The sequence below is a fragment of the Cydia strobilella genome, chromosome 1, assembly GCF_947568885.1.
Source record: "Cydia strobilella chromosome 1, ilCydStro3.1, whole genome shotgun sequence".
Classification (NCBI taxonomy): domain Eukaryota; kingdom Metazoa; phylum Arthropoda; class Insecta; order Lepidoptera; family Tortricidae; genus Cydia; species Cydia strobilella.
In genome coordinates, this window is record NC_086041.1 from 3077695 (window position 1) to 3105061 (window position 27367).

The following is a 27367-nucleotide window of genomic DNA, read 5'->3' on the forward strand; positions in this document are numbered from 1 at the left end:
AAAGTTAACTCATTTAAAATACCTATAAAATACTTCCACTTACACACACGACTAGATTAACTGGCTTTGTACTTTTAAATTAGGTTTTAAATGTGGGCAATGTGATGCTACGAGCGTGACATATGTATGTGCCATTCTCAACCAAAAGGGTAATTATTGTCTGTTGTCCATAAGGCGCTATTTCCATATAGCTTGAATTTGAAATCAACCTTATTGACAAGCGATAATCACATATATTATTGTACCTACACCTTTGTGTGACAAGATATTTTTTTATGATATATAGGAGGCAAATGAGCAGACGAATTCGCCTATCATCCCCACGGCCACCTGCAACACCAGGGGGTTGTAAATGCGTTGCCGGCCTTTAAGATGGGAGTAGGTACCTCTTTTCTTGAAGATTTGAAGGTCGTGTCGATCCGGAAATCCGTAGGCGACAGTTCATATGTAGAACATAAGGGTCAAACGCAAAACTGTGTTCACGTCTTTCCTGTAGACATACCCAAAAGTTAAGGGCTATAAAGGTTAAATTTCTTATTTAACACCTATCCATATGAAAAGGTACTCCTTTTATTTGGATAAGGTACGTATAATAAAACTGACATGCCCACAAGCTATTAACCCCAGTAGCATTTATACGTCATAATGACGTCAGCGACGTCATTATGACGTAATAATGCCGTCATTATGACGTCGCTGACGTCATTTTGCTACCTGGGAACTATTGTCCACAGGAGAGAAAACTTGCGCGTTCATCAAAACTGTACAGTTTACTCTCCTGTGGACAATAGTTAACAGCTTGTGGGCATGTACGTAATGATTTTAAATCCAAATAAAAGCAATACCTTTTTACGGGGATAAGGGTTAAATAATAAAATTAACCTTTATAGCCCTTAACTTTTGGGTAGGTATGTCTACAGGAAAGACGTGAACACAGTTTTGTGTTTGACCCATAAATCATAATTCACAATATCAGAGAGATATCCAAAATAGCAATATTTTGAATATCTCTCTGTATCGAAGTGGATTATAACTCCGAGTCCGAAACAATTGCAATAAACTTATATTGACCGGGATATAGACCGTGATTACCTTTTGTATTATTTGTGAGCTCCCGATATTTCGACGCAGTTACATGCATCATGTTCACGGGTGACACATGATGTATGTAATTGCGTCGAAATATCGGGAGCTCACAAATAATACAAAAGGTAATCACGGTCTATATCCCGGTCAATATAAGTCTAGCGAAACTAACCGTGAATCATTCAAAACTCTAATTGCAATAAAAATATACATTTCTGCTAAATAAATAAAAGCATACGAAAATAGCCCATGTCGTACGTGTAGCTGTATTTTTCTTGTTAGAAATAAGTCACAGAACGCCTCCGATAGCTGTATTTTCCCGCGGACTAATCGGAAATGTGAACACGTATTTCGTTAGCTTCAGAGCTGTGGCAATGCTGATGTTACGTTTTGTAAAAACAACAGTACCTATGTTTGTGGAATTAATGTTAGTAAGCCAGTTTTATTTTCATATTCAGGTATCTTTGAGCATGGAAAATATAAACAAAGCGTTTATAGTTGTCAGTTTTGAAACGTGAGTGTTATGTCTTTAAAAAAACCCGTAGGGGTCGGATCAAAAACTAAGTAATTAAGTCCCGACTGACGCTTGACTGCACATTTCTAAATAGGCTTTCCTGTCATCTAATTGGTCCAGTAGTTTGGAGAAAATGGGATGTGACAGATAGACAGACGCACGACGCACGAGTGATCATACAACCCTAAAACTAAAAGTCTTTAATGACAACCGATATTCAAATTATTAAACTTTTTTTTATTGCTCTCGGTTTTTAGAGGGGGGGTACAACATATTAGACTTTCGGAGCGATTATTTCACTTAATTAATACATTTTTAGCAATCATAATGTTATTTTTAATGATGTGATGTGCCACATGTTGATTATTAATTATTCGAAATACGAGTATTTAGCAGATGGCGCCAGCATAGCTTGCCCTGTCAATCCCTAGAATTGTGTAATTTTTTTTGTTTTTGTAATGGGATTTTATGCCCTGGATGCCAGCCCTTTAAGCCAAATCTCATAGAAAAAAGGGGCAAGCTATGATGGCGCCATCTATGCAAACCTTTGACAGTTGCCAACCCCATTCCAAAACTTTCCGTTTCGGAAGCGTAATTACTATTATTTAAATAAATTCCACATTATTGCAGACGGTAACTTGCTCTGTTGCGCTACTTCATGCGCCTCAAGGCACAGGCGGCAGCGGGAGCGGGTAAATTACAGAAGAGTTTTGTTATAAACTGCACATTATTGCAGATGGTAACTTGTCAGAGTAAACACTGCTCTGTTGCGCAAGTTCACGTGACCCAAGGCACAGGCGGCAGCGGAAGCGGTTATAGGGGGAAGAGTCTAAGCAGTTTACAAAATACATAATTGCAGATGGTAACAAAGTAACCATTGCCCTGTTGCGGGTTCCAAAGCACAGCAGTAGGTACAGCAGCGAAAGCTGTTAAATTATCAAAGTTGTTAATACTATCTGTGCCCTTACTTTCCCCGCACGTGCCTCAAACTACAAGATATAGCGGGAGCGGGTGAAAGGCTCTTAGAGGAGCCTAAGGCCCTTTGGGTGGAGACCTGTTACATCTCTTAGGATAATTTGATGATCGTTTTATTTATTATAAATTTTATCTCTGACACCTAGACTTTTACATCTCTAAACAATTTTAATATTTTTCTGTTGTTTGTATATTTTTTATTAGTTTTTTTTGTGTAATTCGACATTTAGAGACTGGATACATCTCTAACAAAGTCAATATTTCATTGATTCCATATTTGTAAGTTTTGGTTATTTTTATGGACTATTTTGCTGAATAAATGTTTGATGATGTTTGAGGCTAGGTTCACACGGCGTTATTTTTTCCCGTATGCCGTATATGGGATTTTATCGAATACCGTAGTGACAGCAAAATTTGTATGGCAACGTTCAAAATCGTATCGCCATACAAATTTTGCTGTCACCACGGTATTCGATAAAATCCCGTATACGGTATACGGGAAGAGTTAATGCCGTTTGAACCTAGCCTTAAAGTCATCGTCTTTACAGGCTAAGATGATCTCTTTTTCTATGTCCCACATGCAATATATCTTCGAGTCAGCGGAACCTGTGGTGGAACCATAAAGTAAGCGGAACGTGAAATCCCGACTTTTGGCTAATATCCGATCGGTGTCCTATCGTTTAAACATGCATTAGGGTGGTATTCCAACTCTCCAATTTATTGGTCTAAAGTGCATTGCCTCTCACTCTCATTAAGCAAAATGTGAGACGCAAATACACATTGGACCAAGAAATTTGACAAATGAAATACCACCCTTATACGATAAGTGGAATAATATTAATTATATCTAAAAGTATTCCCCTCGAGCGAAGATTAAATGTTTAATGGAAATAAAACAAAAACATACAAGTGTATACAATTTATTACTTATCCTAGTTACATACATACTTCATTTTAGTTCAGTAGAAATCACGTAAAAAATCGAGAAAAATATTTTAGAAATTAGTATAAAAATACTGTTTAGACACAAGTTTTGTTCACAATTCGTAGGAAAACTGGTATAAATGCAATCACACTAGTTAGTAGCAGTTGGCGATCTCTTAGATCTCTAGATATTATAAATAATATTGGACTGACCGTTATATGCATAGAGCAATTCTTTACACATGTATGCAGTTTTGTTAAAAAGAACAACCAGTTCTGATGGAAACAAGTATATGTGTCGTTGTCGTTAAAAGGTACCACTTTGTCGCTTACCATAAGGACGCTCTGACAGGTTATTCGTATAAACATACTAGCAAATTTCGTCCTTACGGTAAGCCACAATGTGGTACCTTTTACTTGAAAACGTCACACATCATCGCTTTTAAGTAATTTTGACTAGATATAAAATTAAAATGGGTTCTAAAAGGGTTACGTAAATATTGCCCCATACGCATAAAAACCGTGTAACATTGGAAAACTAATTTGAATTTGGAATTTATTGCTCGAATATACGATATACATTTGAATGAGTTTTCGAATGTAACAAAAACGGCTGTTTTGCGTTGTGCGGCAAGTCGCTTAGAGCTTGACCAATAAGAAGACATTATTATCAAAATGGCGTCTCGGTCAACCAATAAGGAATCATAATTTACCGTGAGGTACTGTTTTAACCTTTTTGACGCAGTGTCAAACACAAAAGCTGTCACTCGGACGCCACGTCACCGAAGTGTCAAAACTGAAATTGAACTTTATGCACATGCACGTAGGTCTATGTTGCTCTGTGGTCTGTGACCGATTAATCCGTCTTTAGAGTTGCATCTGCGGTGCCGATATATCCGTCATTGGCGTCCAAAAGGTTAATGGTTTTAGACTTATATATTTAATACGTTTGTAGTTCAAAATATCAGTACAACAGATCAGATATAGTTATGGTTAGAACGCAGTTTAACATTTACAAATCCTTCAGTTCTTATTGGTTGAGATCAAAATGAACAGTCAGTCCCATTTTAATTAAATACGCGCAGTTAGTAAAAATAAATTATAAAACTGAGCATCTGATTAAGTTTACAACTTAAAAGTAAGCGAAATAAATATGTTAGTTAAATTATATGTAGAAAATCTTCTGGGGTATAAATATCGTTGTATTGGGGAGACGTGTCGGCCAATTTTTTTAAACATCTACATTAAATAAAACTATGAAAACGGATTATATCGAGTATATTGAATTACGTTTTCAACCAAAAGGTACCACATTGATAAGGTTGATTTCTAATTGAAGCTATATGGAAATAGCGCCTTACTGACAAGCGACAATAAGTACCCTTTTGGTTGAAAATGGCACATATGATCTTATCTTATGATGTATTATAAATTCAATATACGCGATTTTTTTAGATTTTAGGTAGTTATTAATATTTGTATAATTTTTGACATTGTATTTCTGTATTGTGTTTTAATGTTTTTTTCTAGATTTACATTTAACCAAAGACGATTCTAAGGTTCCTATATTGATCAGATTTTTCGTAATTATTTGTAAAAAAAATTATTAATTTTCTTCATAAAATTTTCAATTACAATCTATCAAATCATATAGTTATTAATAAACACCCGATATACGCGATATAATCCTTTTTCATAGTTTTATTTCATGAGCATCTACATTAACATTTCTCGAGTTTAATGTTTTCTCCATAATATCCATTTTTTATCAAAATTAAAAAAGTGTTTAAGTGTGACCTACTTCCGGAGACTATAATATTTTAAGAAAAATTATAAATGCATTATGATATTATGTAACGTTTTAGTTATGTTCATAACTATTTTAATAATTTGAATATTATGGAGTTTATTAAACTAAGTTGGCTACTGTTTCATCTGGCAATTTCAATAACATACTTTTTTGGAACTGTAAAGAAATACATGTATCTTTTTACAACCGAGGAGTCGCGATTATGTTAACCATAGGGTGGTAATTTCACCAGTCTTATTTCTTTGTCCAATGTGTATTGCATCTCACTCTCATTAAGCGAAATGTGAGACGCAAATACACATTAGACAGAATGGAATACCATCCTTAAATAAACACGATAGATCAGTTAGGTTAGTTCTAAAACAAGCAGCAAAAATAGCCAAATGAAACGGCCACATTTAAGTCCAGATCTGAGCAATGCATCATTCGTTTCTCATAGATGTCTCCCCAGTTTAATAAATGTATATTAACATCCGCTCGGATAAATATATACTTAGTTTTTTTTAGCATTAGAAAGAAGGTAAGCGATCTTGTCGTGTCTTTTTACTAGAAATCACTTTTGAAAAATAAGTCGCAGCAAATATGTTACAATTATAAATCATACGATCTTTTACATTTTTTTGCTTTCATAAGTAATTTTTTTTTTAAAGCGTTTTTCAATATTTTTCAATAAAAAGACATGTCAAGATTGTTTACCTTTTTTCTAATGCTAAAAAACGAACTATAGGAAGTGTGAGGTATAGAAGTATCCGATTTTGGCCAGAAGATGGCAGACGTTCCGCCCACGATCCCCATGACATCCGCAATACACTATCTCCCAGTATGTGTGTAGTTTTCAAGCAAAAGGTACCACATTGTCGCTTGCCATAAGGACGCGAATTTACGTCCTCATGTTAAGCGACAATGTGGTACATTTTGATTGAAAACGTGAGATATATTTATGGTTTAGGCACGGTCCAGACGCGCGTGTTGGCGTCCTGTCCCACGGACACGATGGTCTCGTCGTCCAGCCACGCGACGCCGGTGATCTGGCTCTGTGGGTGCGCATCTGTAACAACAAGTGTAATAATTATTACTTTTGAACACAAAATTATTATTGTCTTCGGTTACCGCGATAGTTACTCATGAAATAAAACTATGAAAAAAATTAAAATTAAATTTTATGATTTTTTTTATTCTGATGTTTTGAAAAGATGTGTCCCGCCGAGTTTGTTGCCGGTCCCATATTGGGATACCCTCCTACAATTTAGGAGGGAATTAAATCTTCTCGGGTCCGTGGTGTAGGGTTGGAGCCGGCGTAGTTTTTATCGCGTATATATATATATATATATCTTTACTTAAAATAATTGTAGTGTATGACTAGCCTTATGAACCGATTTTACATGTACAACCAGCCTTAAAGTTTGTAGTCTATGATTGTTCATTATTTTAGTATGTGGGTATTTTTGCACTTTGTAATTTTTCCTCAGTCACCCGTTGACCACGAACGCTGTAAAGAGTTCGAAACGTCGGGATGTATTATAAATTCAATATACGCGATATAATCCGTTTTCATAGTTTTATTTCACAAAATTATTATTTTTTTGTCTTAAATTTCATTTTTGACATAAGATTTGATCACAGGCTATTTTTAACAGTAATTTTTACTACTCATAATTGAAAATATTCAGACTGGTTCAATGAGGTTGTATTATTTTATCACCAAAAATAATTTCGCTTTCAGTCATCACATCAGCTCGATGGTATCGTAATACGTGTCGTTTTCAATCAAAAGGTACCACATTGTCGCTTGCTATAAGGATGCTCTGACAGGTTATTCGTATAAAGATACAATACAATTTCGTCCTTATGGTAAGCGACAATGTGGTACCTTTTAATTGAGAACGTCACATATGTGGCGTTCCATGTCTAAAGGGTCCCTATGCACAATGTAGTATAAGGACCCTTTAGGCATGGAACTTCACATATTGCATTATCAGTCTCAAACCCTATCGAGTCTTAAATATGGATTTAATTAAGCTTCCAAGATTTGACCAAAGCAGTAGATGCACTTCGTGTAAAAACCTCTAGGCATGACGAGATCGGTCTGCTAAGTTTCGCTACAAAACAAGTTGCAAATGGCGACTATATTTTACTCACTTTTGATAATGATGTGCTTGCCAGGGTTTTCTACGCTCCACACAATAATGTTGGTGTCGAGAGAACCCGACGCGACGCGCTTAGAATCAAGACTGAAGGCGACGCAGTTGACGCACTTTGTGTAAACACCTTTAGGCATGACCCGATCGGTCTATTAAGTAACAAGTTGCAAATGGCGACCATATTTTACTCACTTTTGATAATGATGTGCTTGCCGGGGTTTTCTACGCTCCACACAATGATATTGGTGTCGAGCGAGCCGGACGCGACGCGCTTGGAGTCCGGACTGAAGGCGACGCAGTTGACGCGCGCCGTGTGGAAGCCCCACTCCTTGTTGTGCGCCGGCTGACAAATATCAAATGTGTCGTTTTCAAGCAAAAGGTACCACATTGTCGCTTACAATGAGGACGGAATTTGCTTGCATCTTTATATGAATAACCTGTTAGAGCGTTCTTATTGGCAAGCGACAATGTGGTACCTTTTGCTTGAAAACGACACAAATGCATACAAAGTAAACAAAATTTAGTCATTTTAAACGAAATAATTTTTTGGCAAAATATTTATTTTTGGTACAAGCTTTTATCGCTGACTGTACTTTTCTTTCCACAGACGACTAATACTCATCGAGACAATTTTAAATACCCCAACCACAATTAGGTTGCGTTGTTTCATCACAGAGTTCCTATGATCACCTCCTGTCTCCATCATCAGATCAGCTCGATGGTACTAAATATTGCATTGTCATCCGACTTACACATGTATGCAAATTTTCAGCTTCATCGGAAACCGGGAAGTGGATCAAATTTAACTTGCAAGATTTGACCCGTACAAACATAGTTACATATTCTACTCGAAGGTTAGCTGGAAGAGATCCCTTATGAGATTCCTATGATCACCTCCTGTCTCCATCATCAGACCAGCTCGATGGTACTAAATATTGCATTGTCATCCGACTTACACATGTATGCAAATTTTCAGCTTCATCGGAAACCGGGAAGTGGATCAAATTTAACTTGCAAGATTTGACCCGTACAAACATAGTTACATATTCTACTCGAAGGTTAGCTGGAAGAGATCCCTTACGAGATTCCTATGATCACCTCCTGTCTCCATCATCAGATCAGCTCGATGGTACTAAATATTGCATTGTCATCCTACTTACACATGTATGCAAATTTTCAGCTTCATCGGAAACCGGGAAGTGGATCAAATTTAACTTGCAAGATTTGACCCGTACAAACATAGTTACATATTCTACTCGAAGGTTAGCTGGAAGAGATCCCTTATGAGATTCCTATGATCACCTCCTGTCTCCATCATCAGATCAGCTCGATGGTAATAAATATTGCATTGTCATCCGACTTACACATGTATGCAAATTTTCAGCTTCATCGGAAACCGGGAAGTGGATCAAATTTAACTTGCAAGATTTGACCCGTACAAACATAGTTACATATTCTACTCGAAGGTTAGCTGGAAGAGATCCCTTACGAGATTCCTATGATCACCTCCTGTCTCCATCATCAGATCAGCTCGATGGTACTAAATATTGCATTGTCATCCTACTTACACAATGTGTATGCAAATTTTCAGCTTCATCGGAAACCGGGAAGTGGATAAAATTTAACTTGCAAGATTTGACCCGTACAAACATAGTTACATATTCTACTCGAAGGTTAGCTGGAAGAGATCCCTTATGAGATTCCTATGATCACCTCCTGTCTCCATCATCAGATCAGCTCGATGGTACTAAATATTGCATTGTCATCCTACTTACACATGTATGCAAATTTTCAGCTTCATCGGAAACCGGGAAGTGGATAAAATTTAACTTGCAAGATTTGACCCGTACAAACATAGTTACATATTCTACTCGAAGGTTAGCTGGAAGAGATCCCTTACAGGGATAAGTTCGCCTTTGTACTTCCATTACTGTTATTTATTTTTGTAAACCTGTATTGTGTACAATAAAGTGATTACTACTACATATTAGTAAAAGTTGCTCAGTAATCTCAGTATAATCCCAAAACCTACCTGGCAACGGGAATGCACTTATTTTTTAGCCACCGTGTATTTGTAAAATAGTAAGTTCACCTTGTATTCCTCAGTGCTATACAGGATGACTTTCCTATTAGCGTCGCTGGCGACTAGATAGGCCGAGTCGGGGCTGAAGCGCACGTCGGTGACCGGCCCGAGGTGCTCCAGCAGGACCCCGGGGGTCAGCGTGCGCACGTCCAGGGTGTACAGGTGGACTTTGTTGTCCGCTCCTGGAAATATCAAACAATAGTACATTATTGTCGAGGCTCGGAAGTAGCTATTTGCTGGCTGAGGATTCGTTTTAAACGCACGACCTTGGGAGTCCGTTTAATTGAATCCGAAGCCAGCAAGTAGCCTTCCAGCCGAGTCATATATAGTGCTTTTCTCAAAAATGGCGCAATAAATACAAATATAATAGAAATATTTTACAGAAGCAACGTTCTTAGGTATGTATATATTTTCAAAGTAAAAAGATTTGCTTTGCCGCCGTTTTATTTTTTTAGTTAAAAATAGAAGTGTATTTTTCTGCTGAAAATACGCCAACCTATTTGAGACACCTAAATAGTCGCGGTACCAACATTATAATAATAAGTACTGATCATCTGTTTGGATGTTTAATGGACCTATGCCATTTGATATGGCCACTTCAACTTTTAAAAGTTTGGAATTCGAAAAATAATGGAATTCGTATGCAACATTGCAGTCCCGAAATTGAAACTGCAATGTTTTTAACTTTTTAATTTTTTTGAGTGACCATAAACTATGCATTTCGCGATCTACTTTTTAAACGGCAACGTCGACTTTGCCGTCTATTTTTGCGATTTTTTTTTTATCTTAACACTGATGGCATGCCGCGGTCCGCCTGATGGAAAGCCGTCACCGTAGCATATGGACTGTAACCCCTGAAGTGTTACCTGCGAGCTAGCGACTCTTGGAAACCTTTTGTGAAGAACCCCATTCCGTAATCCCTCGTGAACACCTTAACAGGGAGTTCATTTCACAATCGGAGCGGACCACTTTTCCATTCTTCATTGAGAAAGTTTAAAAAAAGGTTACCGGATTGCCGACAGTGCATTTTGTTCGGGAAACTTCAAAACTTTTAGAATAACTAAGTTATTTTGTGCTTTTTACCCTTCAGCACAGCGGTCCTTCTGTCCGTTACCAGGCTGTATCTCATGAACCGTGATAGGTAGACAGTTTAAATTTTCACAGATGATGTATTTCTGTTGCCGCTATAACAACAAATACTAAAAACGGAATAAAATAAATATTTAAGTGGGGCCCCCATACAACAAACGTTATTTTTTGCCGTTTTTGCGTAATGGTACGGAACCCTACGTGCGCGAGTCCGACTCGCACTTGGCCGGTTTTTTTGACAAAGACATTATCCACTACAACTACGTTTACGCACTATTTTGGCTATTATGGATAGTGATGGTTTTTATGTCCTAGTTGAACATACAAACCAAAGGATCAAACGAATAATGGGCCTTTTCATCTGTGTCAGATGTTTTAAGCAGCATCCCGGTACCGACACTTGCTTTCGTGGCTGTATAGCCCTATGCGGGAGAGGATCCCTCGTCCACACACGCGGCAGGTGTATGCTCCCCCAGGTGGGCAGGGGAGGCCTGCTCGTGGCGCCCCAAGCGTTTCTCTTTTAAATAGGTAAACCTTTTTGTAAATAATTACTTTAAGTTAGCTATTTATAAGTTGTCTTATAAGCGAAATTTCTGTAATTTCTTAGACAATAAAATTTCTTTAAACCGAACCAGGCATCGTCGTGCTTGGATGCATTAAACTAATACTTTACACATATTATTACTACTCAATATAAATTGTAATTAAACCAAAGTAGATAGAAATTTTGTCACATTGTATTAAAACTTTTTTTTTATATACTGTATATTGTATTGTAATTTTTTTTTGTAAGAATAGCTTTCATGTTAGCTACCACTACTTTTATGTTTGTCAATGTAACCTTTAGCGGAGGAATCGTTGACTCCTGAGTCACAGGCTTTGACCTAGTTCGGGAGATAAAGGCTCGACTATGGTGAAATTATCACAAACCTAATTATAAGCTTTTTGTATCTAGCATAATATAAATATTCTATACTGTGTTAGGTTTTTAAGTGAATAAAAGTATTATTTATTTATTTAATAGTGAGGGTGTACCTCCTACAGCCACGTGTCGGCTCTTGGGGTCGATGGCGACGCAGGTGGGCTCGAAGTCCAGAGGGATCGCCGACTGCTTGCTGCCGCCGATCACCACACACAGCTGGAATAGTACATAGAATACATTTGTACTGTAATCATATGTTGTGAAATAAATATATAAAAAAAAGTGTGCTAAGTTGGTCATTACACACAAGGCGATATTGTGCGCGCGAGCTGTAAGCGAGCGCGCAATAAGAAAGCCGATGTGTGTAATGACCGATGCACACGCGTTTCATACGACGTTTTTCAACACACTTGCGAGAAATAAAAGAAACTTTCATATTAATAAAATTTTAATAGTTTTTACAGTTAGTGTGTTTCATCTGTCATACTCGTACTGCCGGCCGGGCCTCGCTCGCCCCGGCCTGCGCAGGCGGGCGGGCGCGCCGGTGCCCGCCAGTCCGACCAATTAAAGAAGGCTCCCTTTCCATGCATATTATTAGCAATCAGTTACCTTCTTAACTCAGTCGGATAATATAATGAAAAAGCACGAGTGGAATAATACACTGAAAGAGCACGCGTGTTTAATATCTAGGATTATGAGCTAAAAATCGGTGGAATAAAAACGTCGTTTTGAGCAAGTGTGTTGAAAATAATATAGCGTTTTTGAGATTTTCGCTGCAAAAAACTTCGTGGCGTTGAGTCCCGTACCCATCACTAAGCTTGTTTACACATAATTTAGCACTAGCTTTTGCCCGCGACTACGTTTGCGTGGACTTAGTAACAGCAGCTAAAGTAAGTATAGCGAAAGGAAAAAAAGTAAGAGTACATGCATTTAATGCAATGGGTCGCATATAGACATTTGATTCTAAAAACAAACCCGATGGATTGATACCATTAATAAAAAATTGTAATGTAGTGTAGTGTGTGTACTATGCCTCACCACCACATGTACGTAGCTGTAGTATATAATAGCATGTACGCGTTATTTTAACAGAATATATTCGTACTAGCTTTTGCCCGCGACTTCGTCTGCGTGGACTTAGTAACCCCAGCTAGAGTAAGAATAGCGCCTGGAGAAAGTCTTACAGCAATTATTCAATTTGAGCATATTATGCACACAAATTAGCAGGCACTTCATTAATTATCTCAATTCCACCCCGCTTTTTACTTTCTTAAGGGATGAGTTTCGGGATAAAAACTATCCTATGTCCTTCCCAGGGACTCAACCTATCTCTATGCCAAATTTCATCTTAATCGATTCAGCTGTTTAAGCGTGAAGAGGGAACACAAAGACAGACTTTCGCATTTATAATATTAGTATGGATTTATTACAAGTTCATACATTTGCTACTTACGTTCAGTGCTGTTAAGAGTCCCCGGCAAGCTCGGCCAAAATTCACCTTACCATACAAACGGAGTCATTCTCATTTTAAAACTACAGGTTGGATTGTAATAAACTTTGCACATACAAGGACATGAGGTATATCTAGGTCTATAATTATTTTATATAGCTCCAGTTTATAAAACAAACGAAATAGAGTAAAAATAAGTTTTGTATGAAAAAGTTAAATTCGTTGTATTTTTTTAACTATGGTATCTGAAGCTACATAAACTAATTACAGACAGATATATCTTATCCTACTGTAAGTACAAAGTTTCAGAACAAACTAGCCACTCGTTTTAAAATGAGACCGTAACTACGTTTGTATTCAAGAGCATATACATTACCAAACTATAAATTGTATATACAGATGTCAATCACAATGAAAAAATCAACGATGATCAACTCTGGTCAACGTGGGACTCGAATCCACATCCTCGGGTTGCCGGTTGGTCGGTTTACGTTCCCAAAGTATCAAAAATATGTGTACGCTCTTACACCTTAGACAATAAAGTCGTGTTCACATATTTCTGAGCCATTTTTCTGGATCGATATTTTTGCCTTTGACTGTACCTTTACGTACGTACCTTGACTGGACGTCACACTGTTAGGGTTCCATACCCAAAGGGTAAAAACGGGACCCTATTATTAAGACTCCGCTGTCCGTCTGTCACCAGGCTGTATCTCATGAACCGTGATAGATAGACAGTTGAAATTTTCACAGATGATGTATTTCTGTTGCCGCTATAACAACAAATACTAAAAACAGAATAATATAAATACTTAAATGGGGCTTCCATACAATAAACGTGATTTTTTTGCCGCTTTTTTTTCGTAATGGTACGGAACCCTTCGTGCGCGAGTCCGACTCGCACTTGGCCGGTTTTATGAATGTAAAATGGTGGTACCTCCTTGACGGTGGCGATGATGGTGGTGTCGTCGTCGAGGATGTGGTCCACGCCGCGCGGCTGTGCGCCCAGCGTCACGGCCGTCGCGGTATACGTGGGCACGGAGCCTGAAAACACATATTACAATACAATACAATACAATATATTTTATTTCAGACCATGTCCATAGAGCTAGTGTATATTCCCTTAAGCCAGTGGTTCCTAACCTTTTCAGTACGGTCACCCCTTTGACTTACTAGGGAACTCGATTTTACCCCTCCTCCATAATCATTAATATTCTTTCTTATAGATAGGTCTTTGTTATCTTTGATTTTGAACCCCGTAAAATGACAGTTTTATCCCCGGGGGGGTAATTACCCCCAGGTTAGGAACCGCTGCCTTAAGCCTATGTTAGTTAAACCTATACTAACTTATAATAACTTGTAAACTAAACCTCTGGATCATATATGTACATTGCCCCAATGTTTCCAGAAGGCGCAAGCAGGCGACTCTAACGTGACGCATCAGGGGGGCAGTTCTTTTGCGTATTATCGCACCGAAGCAGTCAGTGCGCGCCTCCGCGAACATACCTGACGCGCTGCAAAAACGATCTTAACGTACGAAAGATCTGATATTATATTCAATAGGGATGTTGACTATTTTTTAGAAGTGTTTTTATTTTATAAATAGACACGTAATTATTGAAAATAATAATAATATTTTTTAATTCATAAATTTTTTATAAAAAATCGACGTTAATTGGCTCAATGCATGAATTTATTTTTATTTTTGGATTCATAATTTATATCGTTGGAACACCGGAAATGATAAAAATACTTTTGTAAACCTTAACATTATTTTATTAAAAAATATTTAAAATGTTGAAAATTTTTGAGCGGTTGAAACGCTCATAATTTTTGGCGCGAATTCGACAGAGCGTGATGACGTCACACGTTGGGCGGCCCAACTGACGTTTGCTACTAATGACACTAATCTGTCGAACGCGTGACGTCACGTGGCGTTTCGAGCGTTTCGCTCACTAGCTTTTCGCGGGCAAATTTTTGTACTTTTTATTTACAATTTTAAGTAATTAAATGGTAATTTAAAAACGGAAATGCATTTGTAACATGATATAACGGTAACAAACATCCGAATAAAACATATTTCGTTCAAATATAAACTTCATGCATGAGGCTAATTGTGTTAAAATTTCGCGCAAAAGCGCTCCAAGCTGTCACGTGATCTGGAGAACGTAACGAAGTGATAAACAAACGACGGTCGGTGCCAGAGGACCACCAGGTTTGACAACTTGTCTGTGCGTGTTTCTCACGCCGTGACGTCACGCGCTCCGATTTGCGTTTGCAGTCACGTGATGCTGGGCATTATTTTAAATATTTTTAATTAATTTATTACGCATATTTACACTAACAAAATATGATTTTCAGCATTCTAATATTCCCTGCTATGGTAAAAACATAAAATTTTATATATTCGCGACTCATGTCAACATTCCTATTATACAGTTAAAAAGATATTGAATGACTTATGCGCCTTTGCTGTGGACATCCGGGTGACGGCTGTTTCCTCCAAAATTTTCGACCCTTAAAGGAATATACAGGGTGTTTCTGACCACGGGGCTTTAAATTCAGAGGGCTCGATTCTACTCGCTAAACTAAGCTACTTTTATTATGAGACCAACCCCGAAATCGCAAAAAAAACTTGGCTTTTTCATACATTTTGGCTGATCAGATGTCGACGTTTTTTATGGAAGCCAAATTTTTTTTCGCGTTTTAGGGTTGGTCCCAAAAGTAGCTCAGTTTAGCGAGTAGAATCGAGCCCTGAATTTAAAGCCCCGTGGTCAGAGACATACTGTATAAATCTACTGAGATTAGTGCACATTATTATGATAAATTTAAAGTCCTTCCTTCACTTTAATAGAGTATGATGATGTATGATGTTAAGTTAAACAATAATGGTCTATGGTACTGAGTTACTGACCTTTACCCTAGCTGACCTACAGCTTTAGGCACGGCACGGCGCGGCGCAGCGAGTCGTCGATGTCACACGTTCGTAGCGGGCTTCCTTGCTGACACGCACGCGAAAGATCTAGAACTGCCCTTGACCCTAGATGACCTAGACCTTGACCTACCTTCAGCTGTAGGCACGGCGCGTCGCAGCGAGTCGTCGATGCCGCAGGTGAGCAGGGAACCATCCTTGCCAGCACGCATTCCATTGATCTGGTTTCCGTGACCTTGACCTTGGATGTGTTGTCCTTCACCTGAAATTGGTGACATCAATCAATTATTTATACGTAGGAGTGCTAAGCTAATAATTTTGACTGTACATGTGTGTGTGAACCAGGATACTAAAACATACAGGTTTGTAAGGGATCTCAGGGTCGAGGAAGCTGGTGTGTCTCCGGAGAAGGACATGGTGATTCGGTGAATTCTTTAATTTCAGGCAAAAAGAAATAAACTCATGCGTTTAAGGGTTAAACATATCTTACCAGTAGCAACATTCCAAGCAGTGACATTGCCGTCATGACTAGCAGTATAAACAGTGTGCTTGTCCGGATGCAAAGCCAGACAGGTGATGGGCTTGTTATGGCCGGTGAGGACCCGGAGAGGCTTGTCCGGGTTCTCCGGGTCGAGGTAGCTGATGTCTCCGGACAGGGAGACGGTGATCAGGTGTTTGCCTTGCCAGTGGCATGATACCTGTAATTTAAAATATCAGTTTAGTAAAAAATCTAAATTGAATCCTACACTTAGGGCCTACCAATACATAATGATGAAACTACCTGCTGGTTCTCCACAGCGTTCCCCATGTTGAAGAGTATGCTCCTCTCCATGGTGTCGACGTCCCACACGGCGCAGGTCTTGTCCCCGGAGCAGGAGAGCAGCTGCTTGCCGTCGGGGGACCACGCGATGCCGTATACTCCGCCTTTGTGGGCGGGAGAGCCAAACTGGAAAGAGAGATTTTATTTTTTTAGAGATGATATAGTAGGAAAACGAGTAGGAGTGGGAGTGACAGGGGCTATGTTCCGAATTACGTTCGCAGCGCTCACAACGCTTACAGTGCTGCCTCGGTCCGAATTAGTTAGCGCGCTCAAGGCCGCGTGAGTGGTTTTGTTTCGGACCGGTCATGAGCGTGTTTACTGTCATGTTCATGTCAACGTCAACTGAATTTGAATTTTGTTCATAATTCGTAGTAGGGCTATGTTCCGAATTACGCTCACAGCACGCTCACAATCGGACCAATTCACGCTCATAGCACTTGTCATTGTCAAACGCCTCCTTGACGTTTGCGCTCAAGGTGCTTACGCCTGGGAGTGTGAGCACCGTGAGCGCCCTCAATTAACGTCAAGATATCTCATGTAAGCTCTATGAGCGTGAATCAGTCCAATCGTGAGCGTGCTGTGAGCGCTGTGAGCGTAATTCGGAACATAGTCAGGGTAAGCTGAAGTGGAACTGGGCTGGCTGGAAAATGTGAGCCAAAATGATTGGATGGGACCCACGCACGGTACACCATAGATGGTGCAGACAAAACTAAAAGATGGCGGGATAACTTAGCCGTATTCTATCCTGTTTCGTGGGAAAGTACATACGACAGGTCAGGGACGAGGGGCCTTTCCCCAGAAGTGGAACACTAAATTAGTCTTATTTAAAAAAGCAGGAAATCGAGTAGAGGAAATTTCTGGCCTTTGTCATGAAATTCGTGTAAGGGTATAGATAGCAGAGGGCGCTCTCGGCGATGGTACCTTGAGTTCCTTCTTTAATGTGGAGTTTAAAGTTTAAAAGTCGCTCAAACTCATAGACCTAGCATAATAGCATTACATATATGAGCAATACGCGTGCGCCCGTGAGGGACAGAACATACGCAATGCGACAACAATCGGTCGAGTAGATTTGTAGCCCACCATAAACCATACTAGATTTACGGTGGGGAATAAAAAAAACCGGCCAAGTGCGAGTCGAACTCGCGCACCGAGGGTTCCGTACTTTTTAGTATTTGTTGTAATAGCGGCAACAGAAATACATCATCTGTGAAAATTTCAACTGTCTAGCTTGATAGCTACCGTGATCGGTTCATGAGATACAGCCTGGTGACAGACAGACAGACGGACAGCGGAGTCTTAGTAATAGGGTACGTTTATACCCTTTGGGTACGGAACCCTAAAAAAGTGAGACTGTGACAAGGACAAACAATAAAAGCGCTTTCTCTGCTACTCCTACTGCAAGATACATAAGACTATCCCGTTCGGTCATTTCCCCCCACTCCTCATGCCCGATCCAGTTAATCCAGTTATACTAGATTCATGCTCAAACTTGAATGTAGACACGCGTTTCACAGATTCTATCGTCGAACTCACCTCTCCTTTAAGTTCAGAAGTGGCGCCATCGAACAGGAAGATCTTGCCATCGAAGCCGGCCGACGCGAACAGACTACCATCAGGGCTATAGCGGACCGCCTGCGCGAAGCGGGAGTGCTCCTGAAAATAATAATAAAAATAACATTACAATTTTTTATTAATAAATAAAAATAAAAATCATTTATTTCGGACGATACAATCCATTTTGTTAGTAACAAATATACTTAAATTACTATGTTAGTACCTAAACTAAGATGTTGGGAGGACCAGTGCCTTATTAGTGCACTGTCCCATTTCCCTGCCACGACGGCCAGGAGACGGCGCAGCGCTTGCGCATTATCGAGATCGAAGGGTTTACTAAGGTCTAAAAACACGCATAAATAGGTGTTTTCCTACACGTATAGTACTCAACAGCCTGCTTCAAACAAATAATAGCACTTTCGGTAGATAAGCCGGCACGGAAGCCGAACTGCGCGTCGTGCAATTTTGAATAATATCTGGGCACTGTGAATGACATCTCGCTTTGTGTGGTAGGGCACAGGACAGCGGATGTCATCCCAGATCTAGAGCAGAGCCCAACTGGGGAGGTACCTCCACCTTACAGAAAACCGCAGCCAAATAACACTAGACCCTACTAATAGTGTTGTGTTCCTGCCGGTGAGTAAGGTTGCCAGAGCTCGAGGGAGAGGAGTATTAGGGTCGGCAACGCGCATGTAACTCCTCTGGAGTTCCAGGCGTACATAGGCTACGGAGACTGTTTAACATCAGGCTTGCTTGCTATGCTTGTTTGCCACCGACGTGGTATATAAAAAAAAAAACCTATCTAATTGTACGTTGAGCAGGCCGCCGAGCACCCTCGCTACAATAGTTGCCAGGGAAATAGGCCTATAGTTGGCACTGTCTGAAATGTCACCCGTCTTATTTTTGACAATAGGTATTACAATCGTTTTTGTCATAAGTGGCGGTAGGTAAGATTGACATATACATAGGTTGCAAAATAAATGGTATCAATCGATCGGGTTTGTTTTTAGGATCAAATGTCTATATGCGACCCATTGCATTAAAGCAATACAAAAGTCAGAAATGATAGCCAAAGTCTGACAGTCGTACCTCACTCGCGAAACGCTCCTAACAAAATGATAAATGAACGTGACGTCAAGGTCACTGAGAGCCCATCTTAAAGTATGGACAAAACAAGAAAATTGCGTTTTTGTCGGTTAAATATTGCGTTTATGTATATAGCTGCTATACAATCTTTTTTTTGATAATATGTAAGGAATCGAATGGTACTCTTACTTTTTTTCCTTTTTGGATTAAAAAAAATATTTTAAACAGGTCGAATATGATACGATGATACATAATTGATACATGCCCATGGTTTGACTAGTACTTGTACTATAGTTGGTCAACCCAATTTGTCAGTAAATAAGAACAGATAAAACTATACTCGTCCTTTTCTTTTGGGTGATAGTACTAGTCTAAGACAGATATAGTATGATTCTCTCTGTCTATGTTTGAAATGAGACAGTCTTTTAACAAACTATATTAGTAGCCGCTGATCAGCTAGCTTCTATATCAGTGTTAATTACTAACTTGTTCAGTTCTATTATTTGTGTTTTTCTGTCACTCTAATTTGTGTAATAATTTCTAAGAGTAGTCAACCCTAGTGTTTCGACGACGCGCGCGTTCGCCTCGAGCGTTGAAAATCACTCAAAGGTCGCTCTTTCAATGTGAAATAAGTGTGATATTAAATACTAACTTGTTTAGTGCACTTGAACTTGAATGGCGGCCCCTCGAACACGGCCAGCGTGTTGTCCTCCGAAGCCATGACGATCCGGAAGTTACGAAGGTCCACCGAGTTGGTGGGCTAACTAGCCGCTGATCAGCTAGCTTCTATATCAGTGTTAATTACTAACTTGTTCAGTTCTCTTATTTGTGTTTTTCTGCCTCTCTAATTTGTGAAATAATTTCTAAGAGTAGTCAACCCTAGTGTTTCGCCGGCGCGCGCGATTGTCCCGAGCGTTGAAAATCACTCAAAGGTCGCTCTTTCAATGTGAAATAAGTGTGATATTAAATACTAACTTGTTTAGTGCACTTGAACTTGAATGGCGGCCCCTCGAACACGGCCAGCGTGTTGTCCTCGGAAGCCGTGACGATCCGGAACGGACGCGCGGGACGGAAGTCCACCGAGTTGATGGGCTTGGACTGGCCGCTGATCTCGCCGACGGACGTGCCTGTCTCGGCCATGAACACGTGGCCGAATCTGAAAAAAAAAATATCAATAGATTTTTTGTCGGCGCCGTCGACTGGACAGAAACGGCTTTGGACAGAGTAGCATGGCGGTCGTTGGTGTCGGAGGCCAAGATCCACTCCGGGTCGTCGCGCCACAGCAGTAAGTAAGTAAGATTTTTTTGTATCACTACATAGTATAAAACAAAGTTGCTTTCCGCTGTCTGTATGTCTGTCCCTAATTATGCTTAGATCTTTAAAACAACGCAAAAAATCAGCACAACGCCACCTATTAGGAGCTATAGAAGGCAATTTCCGTAATATAGTCTGTCAAGCCATTGCCGCCAGTAGTAAAATGCGGCAAATTTAAAAAATGTAGGCGCGAAGGGTAACCGTTTCATAGAAAATTTGAATTTCGCGCATTTTTCTACTAACAGTCTGTTTAACCGGCTATATATTAGAGATGCACCGGATATTCGGTTACTATCCGGTATCCTATCCGGCCCTAATTTTAGTATCCTGCCGGATACCGGATAGTGTCTTGCTATCCGGCCGGATACCGGATAGTAACTGCTTTATTTTGGGGTGAACAAATGGAATCTAAAAAAAAGTCACAGTCATACTCGAAGTCATTGATTATAATGAAAAAAATCATTGTAAGTACTATATGTATTATTTTTTTATAGCAAAAAAAAATACGCAGGCGCACGCGTACTATAAACGAACTTAGTCCTTAATAACATGATAAAACTCGTTTCGAACCTAGAAATGAAGTAGTCGCGAACTACTTTCTTCACTTCACTTTCACTACGAAACAGGTCAGGTACAAAACCCTGCGACGCGACGCGCACCTGCAAAATTCAAAATCTCCAGCCGGCCGTATATTCGGCGGCCGGATACTGAATATTTGGCCAACGGTCTGGCAGAATATCCGGTATCCGGCCAAACAACTATCCGTTGCATCTCTAACCTCTCTCTGCCTTCACCGACAGCGACCATTCGCTGGCTGTCAGCACTCCATGCGATATCCTTGATGGGCCCGCCAATTGGTTGGAACTCATTTTTGAGGATGTGCTCCTTGTTCACAGTGTCCCAGATGCGGATTTTGCCTGAGGCGTCTAAAACAATTAATAAATAATAGTTAATTGCATGAAGAAAAGAAGCGCTGGTGGCCTAGCGGTAAGAGCGTGCGACTTTCAATCCGGAGGTTCAAACCCCGACTCGTAACAGTGAGTTTTTCGGAACTTATGTACAGTCAAGGGCATAAATATATATACATTCCCAAAGTTTCAAAAATATGTGTACGCTCTTACACCTTAGACAATAAAGTCGTGTTTATATATTTTTGAGCCATTTGTCTGGATCGATATTTTCGCCTTCGACTGTACGAAATTTGATATTTACCAGTCGCTTTTTGGTGAAGGAAAACATCGTGAGGAAACCGGACTAATCCCAACAAGGCCTTGTTCCCGTCTGGGTTGGAAGGTCAAATGGCAGTCGCTTTCGTAAAAACTAGTGCCTACGTCAATAATTAGGATTAGTTGTCAAGCGGACCCCAGGCTCCCATGAGCCGTGGCAAAATGCCGGGATAACGCGAGGAAGATGATGGTTAATCGCATGAAGGTACGAAATTTTTTGAAACTTATTAATATTATCAAATTATTTATAAGTAGTAGGAATAAGGAAGCATCACCATATTAAATTAAACACATTACACATAACAACTCAACTCACAGAAACGTATTACGTAAAATTACATTTTCCTTGTTAATTTTCAGTTTATTCAGTTGTCACTGCGCCTGCTTCTGTTGTGAATCTTATTTCATTTATATTTTTAACTCGTCGAAAATAACGTAGAATGAAAATTTTATTTATACAAGTTAAGTAAACGGAAAATACCTACCTATTTTTAGACAGTTACAAAAAGTGGCCTTCCATTTATAAAAAGCTACATGTGCACAGGGGCGTAGCTAGAGGATATGGCGCCCGGGGCAGTCACCAAATTTGCGCCCCCTGGAGACTGACAAAAGTTTCCCTGCTGCTGCCTTTTGCCCATTTTGGCGCCCCCCCTTGGATGGCGCCCGGGGCACTTGCCCCCCCCCCCCAGCCCCCCCTCCCTAGTTACGCCACTGCATGTGCATAAAACAACGCCACATATTATTTTTAAAAAGACTGGATGAAGTTACAAATGAATATTAAATTTTACATTGTAAGAAATAAAATTACTACGAGATTATAATGCTAACATATGTGACGTTTTCAACCAAAAGGTACCACATTGTCGGTTGTTGATAAGGATAAGGTTGATTTCAAATTGAAACTATATGGAATACGCGCCTTATTGACAACCGACAATAAGTACCCTTTTGGTTGAAAATAGCACATATAAGCAAGGCTTGGGCCTTGATATTTTTAATATATAAATATTTTTTGTTCTATTGTTAAATAACTATTAAGGCCTCTCCAAACGTCGCTAATCGTATGCGATTTGCAATACATTGCAGCTTTTCATCGAGCGATTTAATTCGTTGCTCCTACTTAGCGAGCAATTACTTAAAATCGCATGCCATTTGTTGCAACGTTTGAAGAATCCTTTTTAGGGTTCCGTACCCAAAGGGTAAAAACGGGATCCTATTACTAAGACTCCGCTGTCCGTCTGTCTGTCTGTCTGTCACCAGGCTGTATCTCATGAACCGTGATAGCTAGACAGTTGAAATTTTCACAGATGATGTATTTCTGTTGCCGCTATAACAACAAGTACTAAAAACAGAATAATATAAATATTTAAATGGGGCTCCCATACAACAAACGTGATTTTTTTGCTGTTTTTTCCGTAATGGTACGGAACCCTTCGTGCGCGAGTCCGACTCGCACTTGGCCGGTTTTTTTCAATAACAACACACACAATAATCTTCGTTACCACCGTTCCTACATTAGTATATAAACCTAGTTTTAATTCTGGAATAGAGTTGGCGGACGTCCAACATTTGCGGGAAATATATTTGTCGCTAAAACATTCGTTATTAAGTAACATCTTTATGGTATGCGGCGTTCTTAATTATGTGAATAATAGATGCACTTTGAGTACGAGTTTCGTGCATTTTTCATTGGGAAAATCGGGTCGGGAAGGTGTCCACCGCACGGACCGCACCATGCACACTCAGCTCAGATAGTTGGTAGAAACTAGAGTCGTTTTAGTATATTTTGAAGACCTCAACTCGTTATTACGGCTCTGTGCTGAAAAAACTGACGTCTTTTAGGCCTCCAATAAAGACTCCTTCAAGAATTTTATAGTTATTATCTATACTAAGCCGGGTTTGTATGATTTGTGCTCATGAATTTTATGTGACAACGCGTTTCTCGAGAGTTCTCTAAAATTAAGCCCTCAAGTCTCTATAATAGACTTGAGTCTCTAACATTTTGAAAATAACTCGAGTTTAGACTTAATTGTTAGAGTCTGAAAAATTGAGTTGAGTCTTAAAGCAGAGGACACAAAGGACGCGAGTCCTTACCAACACTAACAGCACAATGAAGTACGCAATTTGAAGAATATAAACAATTTTATTTCAAAAATATATTATTTTATATTGGTTTTTTTTATGTGAGGAGACAGAGGTTTACTTTTATTTTAAAGGACAAACTGAGGAAAAAAATGACACTAATAAATAATATTTATAAACTAAACAAATTAGGAGACAAGGAACTTCTACTTTAGTGGATAACAAATCTTCTCCAAAACTTCCTGACTGCAGAAAATTCTTATCAATTTCGTCTTATATACAGTCAAGTAAACAACTTAAGGCATAGAAATATGGTTCAAAATCCTATACAATACATGAACATCTGATCGATTAGCCCAATTGAACATCTAATTATAGCGGTCCAATTAATTTATGCTCAATTTATTATCCACATTCTACATGGAAGTTTATTCACACACAATTCAGTAGGACTGGTTACGGTGGGAATGTATTCATCAAACTCGCATGTAAACTATTTAATGAGAACCTTAAACTTAATGATATAGACATTTTTAACTGTACACTAACACAACTTAAGAATGCATTTAAATAGTAAATATCTATAACTAAATTTAAATCTTGTTCAAACGCACTTACAATTTAATTTTGACAAAGGTATCAATTCATTGATTTACATATTTTAAGTATATTTATAGCAATTGTTAAATACAAACTAAGTCTTTCTCTTATGTAGTTAATAGCCACGGACCTATTTATATGTTATTTTGTTATGAAACTATAGGTCTGATCTTCTTGTCTTTAAACTAAGTTCATAAACTATGTATGACTGTTTGTTTCTGAATAAATAAATAAAAATAAAAAAACAATTACACTTGGAAACTATAACATAAATATGTAAACATTCACAACCTTATGCCATGGTAACAAGGTGGCAATGTGTATACATGATTATGGTAGTGTGTGCACTATTTCAAGATATGTGGATTTTAGAGATTAAGGCAGAATAAGTGTGAAGAGAAAATTGTGTCAATATTAACATAATACAAGTGAAAGTTAACCTTGATTAAAGAGATTGTAGTTTCATATGCAAATGACCATATGCATGAGTAAATTGCTTAAAAAATTTTTTTCCTTTGCAAATAATATGCAAAGTTGATTGTTTTTTTGGGTAATTCATTGTTATGTTGTCAGCATTATAGTGAAGCTAGATTTACACGGCATAAAATTTTCCTGTATACCTTATACGGGATTTTATCGAATACCATAGTGACAGCAAAATTTGTATGGCACATTCAATATCGCTCACACGGCGTCTATGCGGGAAAGCCGTGTAGCCATGTGAACGATTTTGAAAATTGCTATACAAATTTTTCTGTCACGGTATTCGATAAAATCTCGTATACGGGAAAAATTTACGCCGTATGAACCTAGCAAGGCGCTAGTACTTTAAATTTTTTACAGAACTGCTTATCTTATCTTCATCATACTGATCATCACACACATCAGAAATCTTTGAATTATGTAAATTACGCAACTTTCATAAACCCAAAGACCAAGAATCTGTTCGAATGTTCAAACTGAGTCTTGTTTATATTATCCTCGTGTTAAATTGTGATAAAATATATTGAAATATACCAGACAATATTTGAAGAAATGTCCTGTTGATGAAATCTGAATTTCCTAGAGGTTATAGGTATAAATTAGGGAGTGTTCCCGGTGCCGGTTTTTCCTGGATCTCGCCATACATTCCCTATTATAAATAGTCAGAAAATCAGTCACAAATGTTGGTTGCATTGGTAGGTAAACCTAAACTCTAAAGAATGCGATATTTTGTATTTTATAAAAAAAAATAACCTGTTTAAAAGAATCCCAACAAATATAATTCAGTTGCACCATGCCCTTTTATGGTTTAACTTTTTTATACCATAAATTTGATTTTCATATGTAAAGATACAGCCGATTCCTGAAGTAAATCCCGTCGCCAGAATGTTACTGTGCTGGCTTGCTAGCTAGAACCGAACTGGGGGTACCCGCAGATCATCTTATCTACCCACATGCCAATATATAACACTATTTTTTTCTATCTGGCTTTTACTCCCTGCAATTTTGCACAGAGTGAATTTGCCAATGTCAGTTTTTGACTTTCACACGTGACACTATATAATACTTATTTTGAAACAAAACTTTAGGCAGTCAAAGCCTTTCTTGTACTTTAATTTCAAAGCAACACTCTTGATGATATATACAAGAGGTTAAATATAAAAAGTAAGCTTAAAGTTAATGTCATAAGGTCCAACTTACTAGTTTCCATTTAAAGCTATAGCTATAGTTTATCTGAATAATTCTAGGTCACCCAGCTATCAGATAGGAATGCCTTTTACGTGAAACTTTATCACCATAATTGTAGCATGACTCACCAATACAAATAAACGGAGAGTAAATAAATAATTCCTACAGATAAACAATGATTCATAATGAATAAGTTCAATGATAAATTAAAATTGCAAACTGATAAGTTGATAACCTTACCTCCTGAAGCGATGTAGAAGCCGCTCGGTGAATATTTGGCCACGTTAACCTGGCAGGAGTGCTCCGTGTACACATCGGCGATCGCCGGGTCCTCAATATCGCGGATGATAACTGAATTTCCGTTCGTGTAAAGGATTTTTTTTCCCTTCGGATCACCGCCCAAAACAAGCGGTGTACCGCGCTGCGTCCTCGGCAGAGCCGCGAAAACGTATTCTGTGGGCACATCATAACAAAATCACATATTGAAATGGATAAATAATTATGAAAAATAAATAAAACCACAGAATTTCATGAACATAATTGACAAGGCACATGCTTCCGGCATCACTTGAAATTTCCAATAAGAACTTACTATTTGAATACGACATGTTTTGCCTACTATTTATTAGTTTATAACTACGAGAGCTATGCTAAACCTAGAGTAAAATAAATACTTTTCAATTATAGAAAACACTATCGGCCGCTAATCCATAGCCTTCTAAAAAAGTGACGTACAATATTTTTTTGGGGATGTTGGCAATCTTGTCGCTCATTTTATTGCCCATATATGGGCATGGGGTAGTGTTGTACTGTACATATGGAAAACCGGTAAAAACAAATTTGTTGGATATATTTTTGGGTTCTCTATGTATTTTAAATGAGACAGAACATACGTGATGAAACATTATATTTTATGCAGACAATATTACAAATATTTTATTTCGACGATGACATCATTGTCTTTGATATGCTTTGATATCGGCTTAATAGCATGTAGACGTTTGTCTATGAAAGAGACGGCCTTCATTTCTTTCTTTTTCGTGTCAGTGTCAATTTACATTTCGCTCCGTGTCACTCGTGTCAAGTGT

The 27367-nt window shown here is 38.7% G+C and overlaps 1 protein-coding gene across 1 annotated transcript; it reads right to left on the minus strand.

Annotated features, from left to right (window-relative positions):
- Positions 1-3479: 3479 nt before the first annotated feature.
- On the minus strand, positions 3480-27025 carry LOC134748586 (actin-interacting protein 1). The gene is made up of 13 exons (XM_063683414.1): positions 26872-27025; positions 26520-26732; positions 21479-21626; positions 20362-20542; positions 18280-18399; positions 16708-16872; positions 16417-16624; positions 16060-16188; positions 13932-14038; positions 11658-11760; positions 9543-9715; positions 7643-7793; positions 3480-6357 (listed from the first exon to the last, which is right to left on the minus strand). Exons 1-13 carry the CDS (start codon positions 26885-26887, stop codon positions 6248-6250), a joined length of 1824 nt encoding a protein of 607 aa, XP_063539484.1. The 5' UTR covers positions 26888-27025; the 3' UTR covers positions 3480-6247.
- Between the last annotated feature and the right edge of the window lie 342 nt (positions 27026-27367).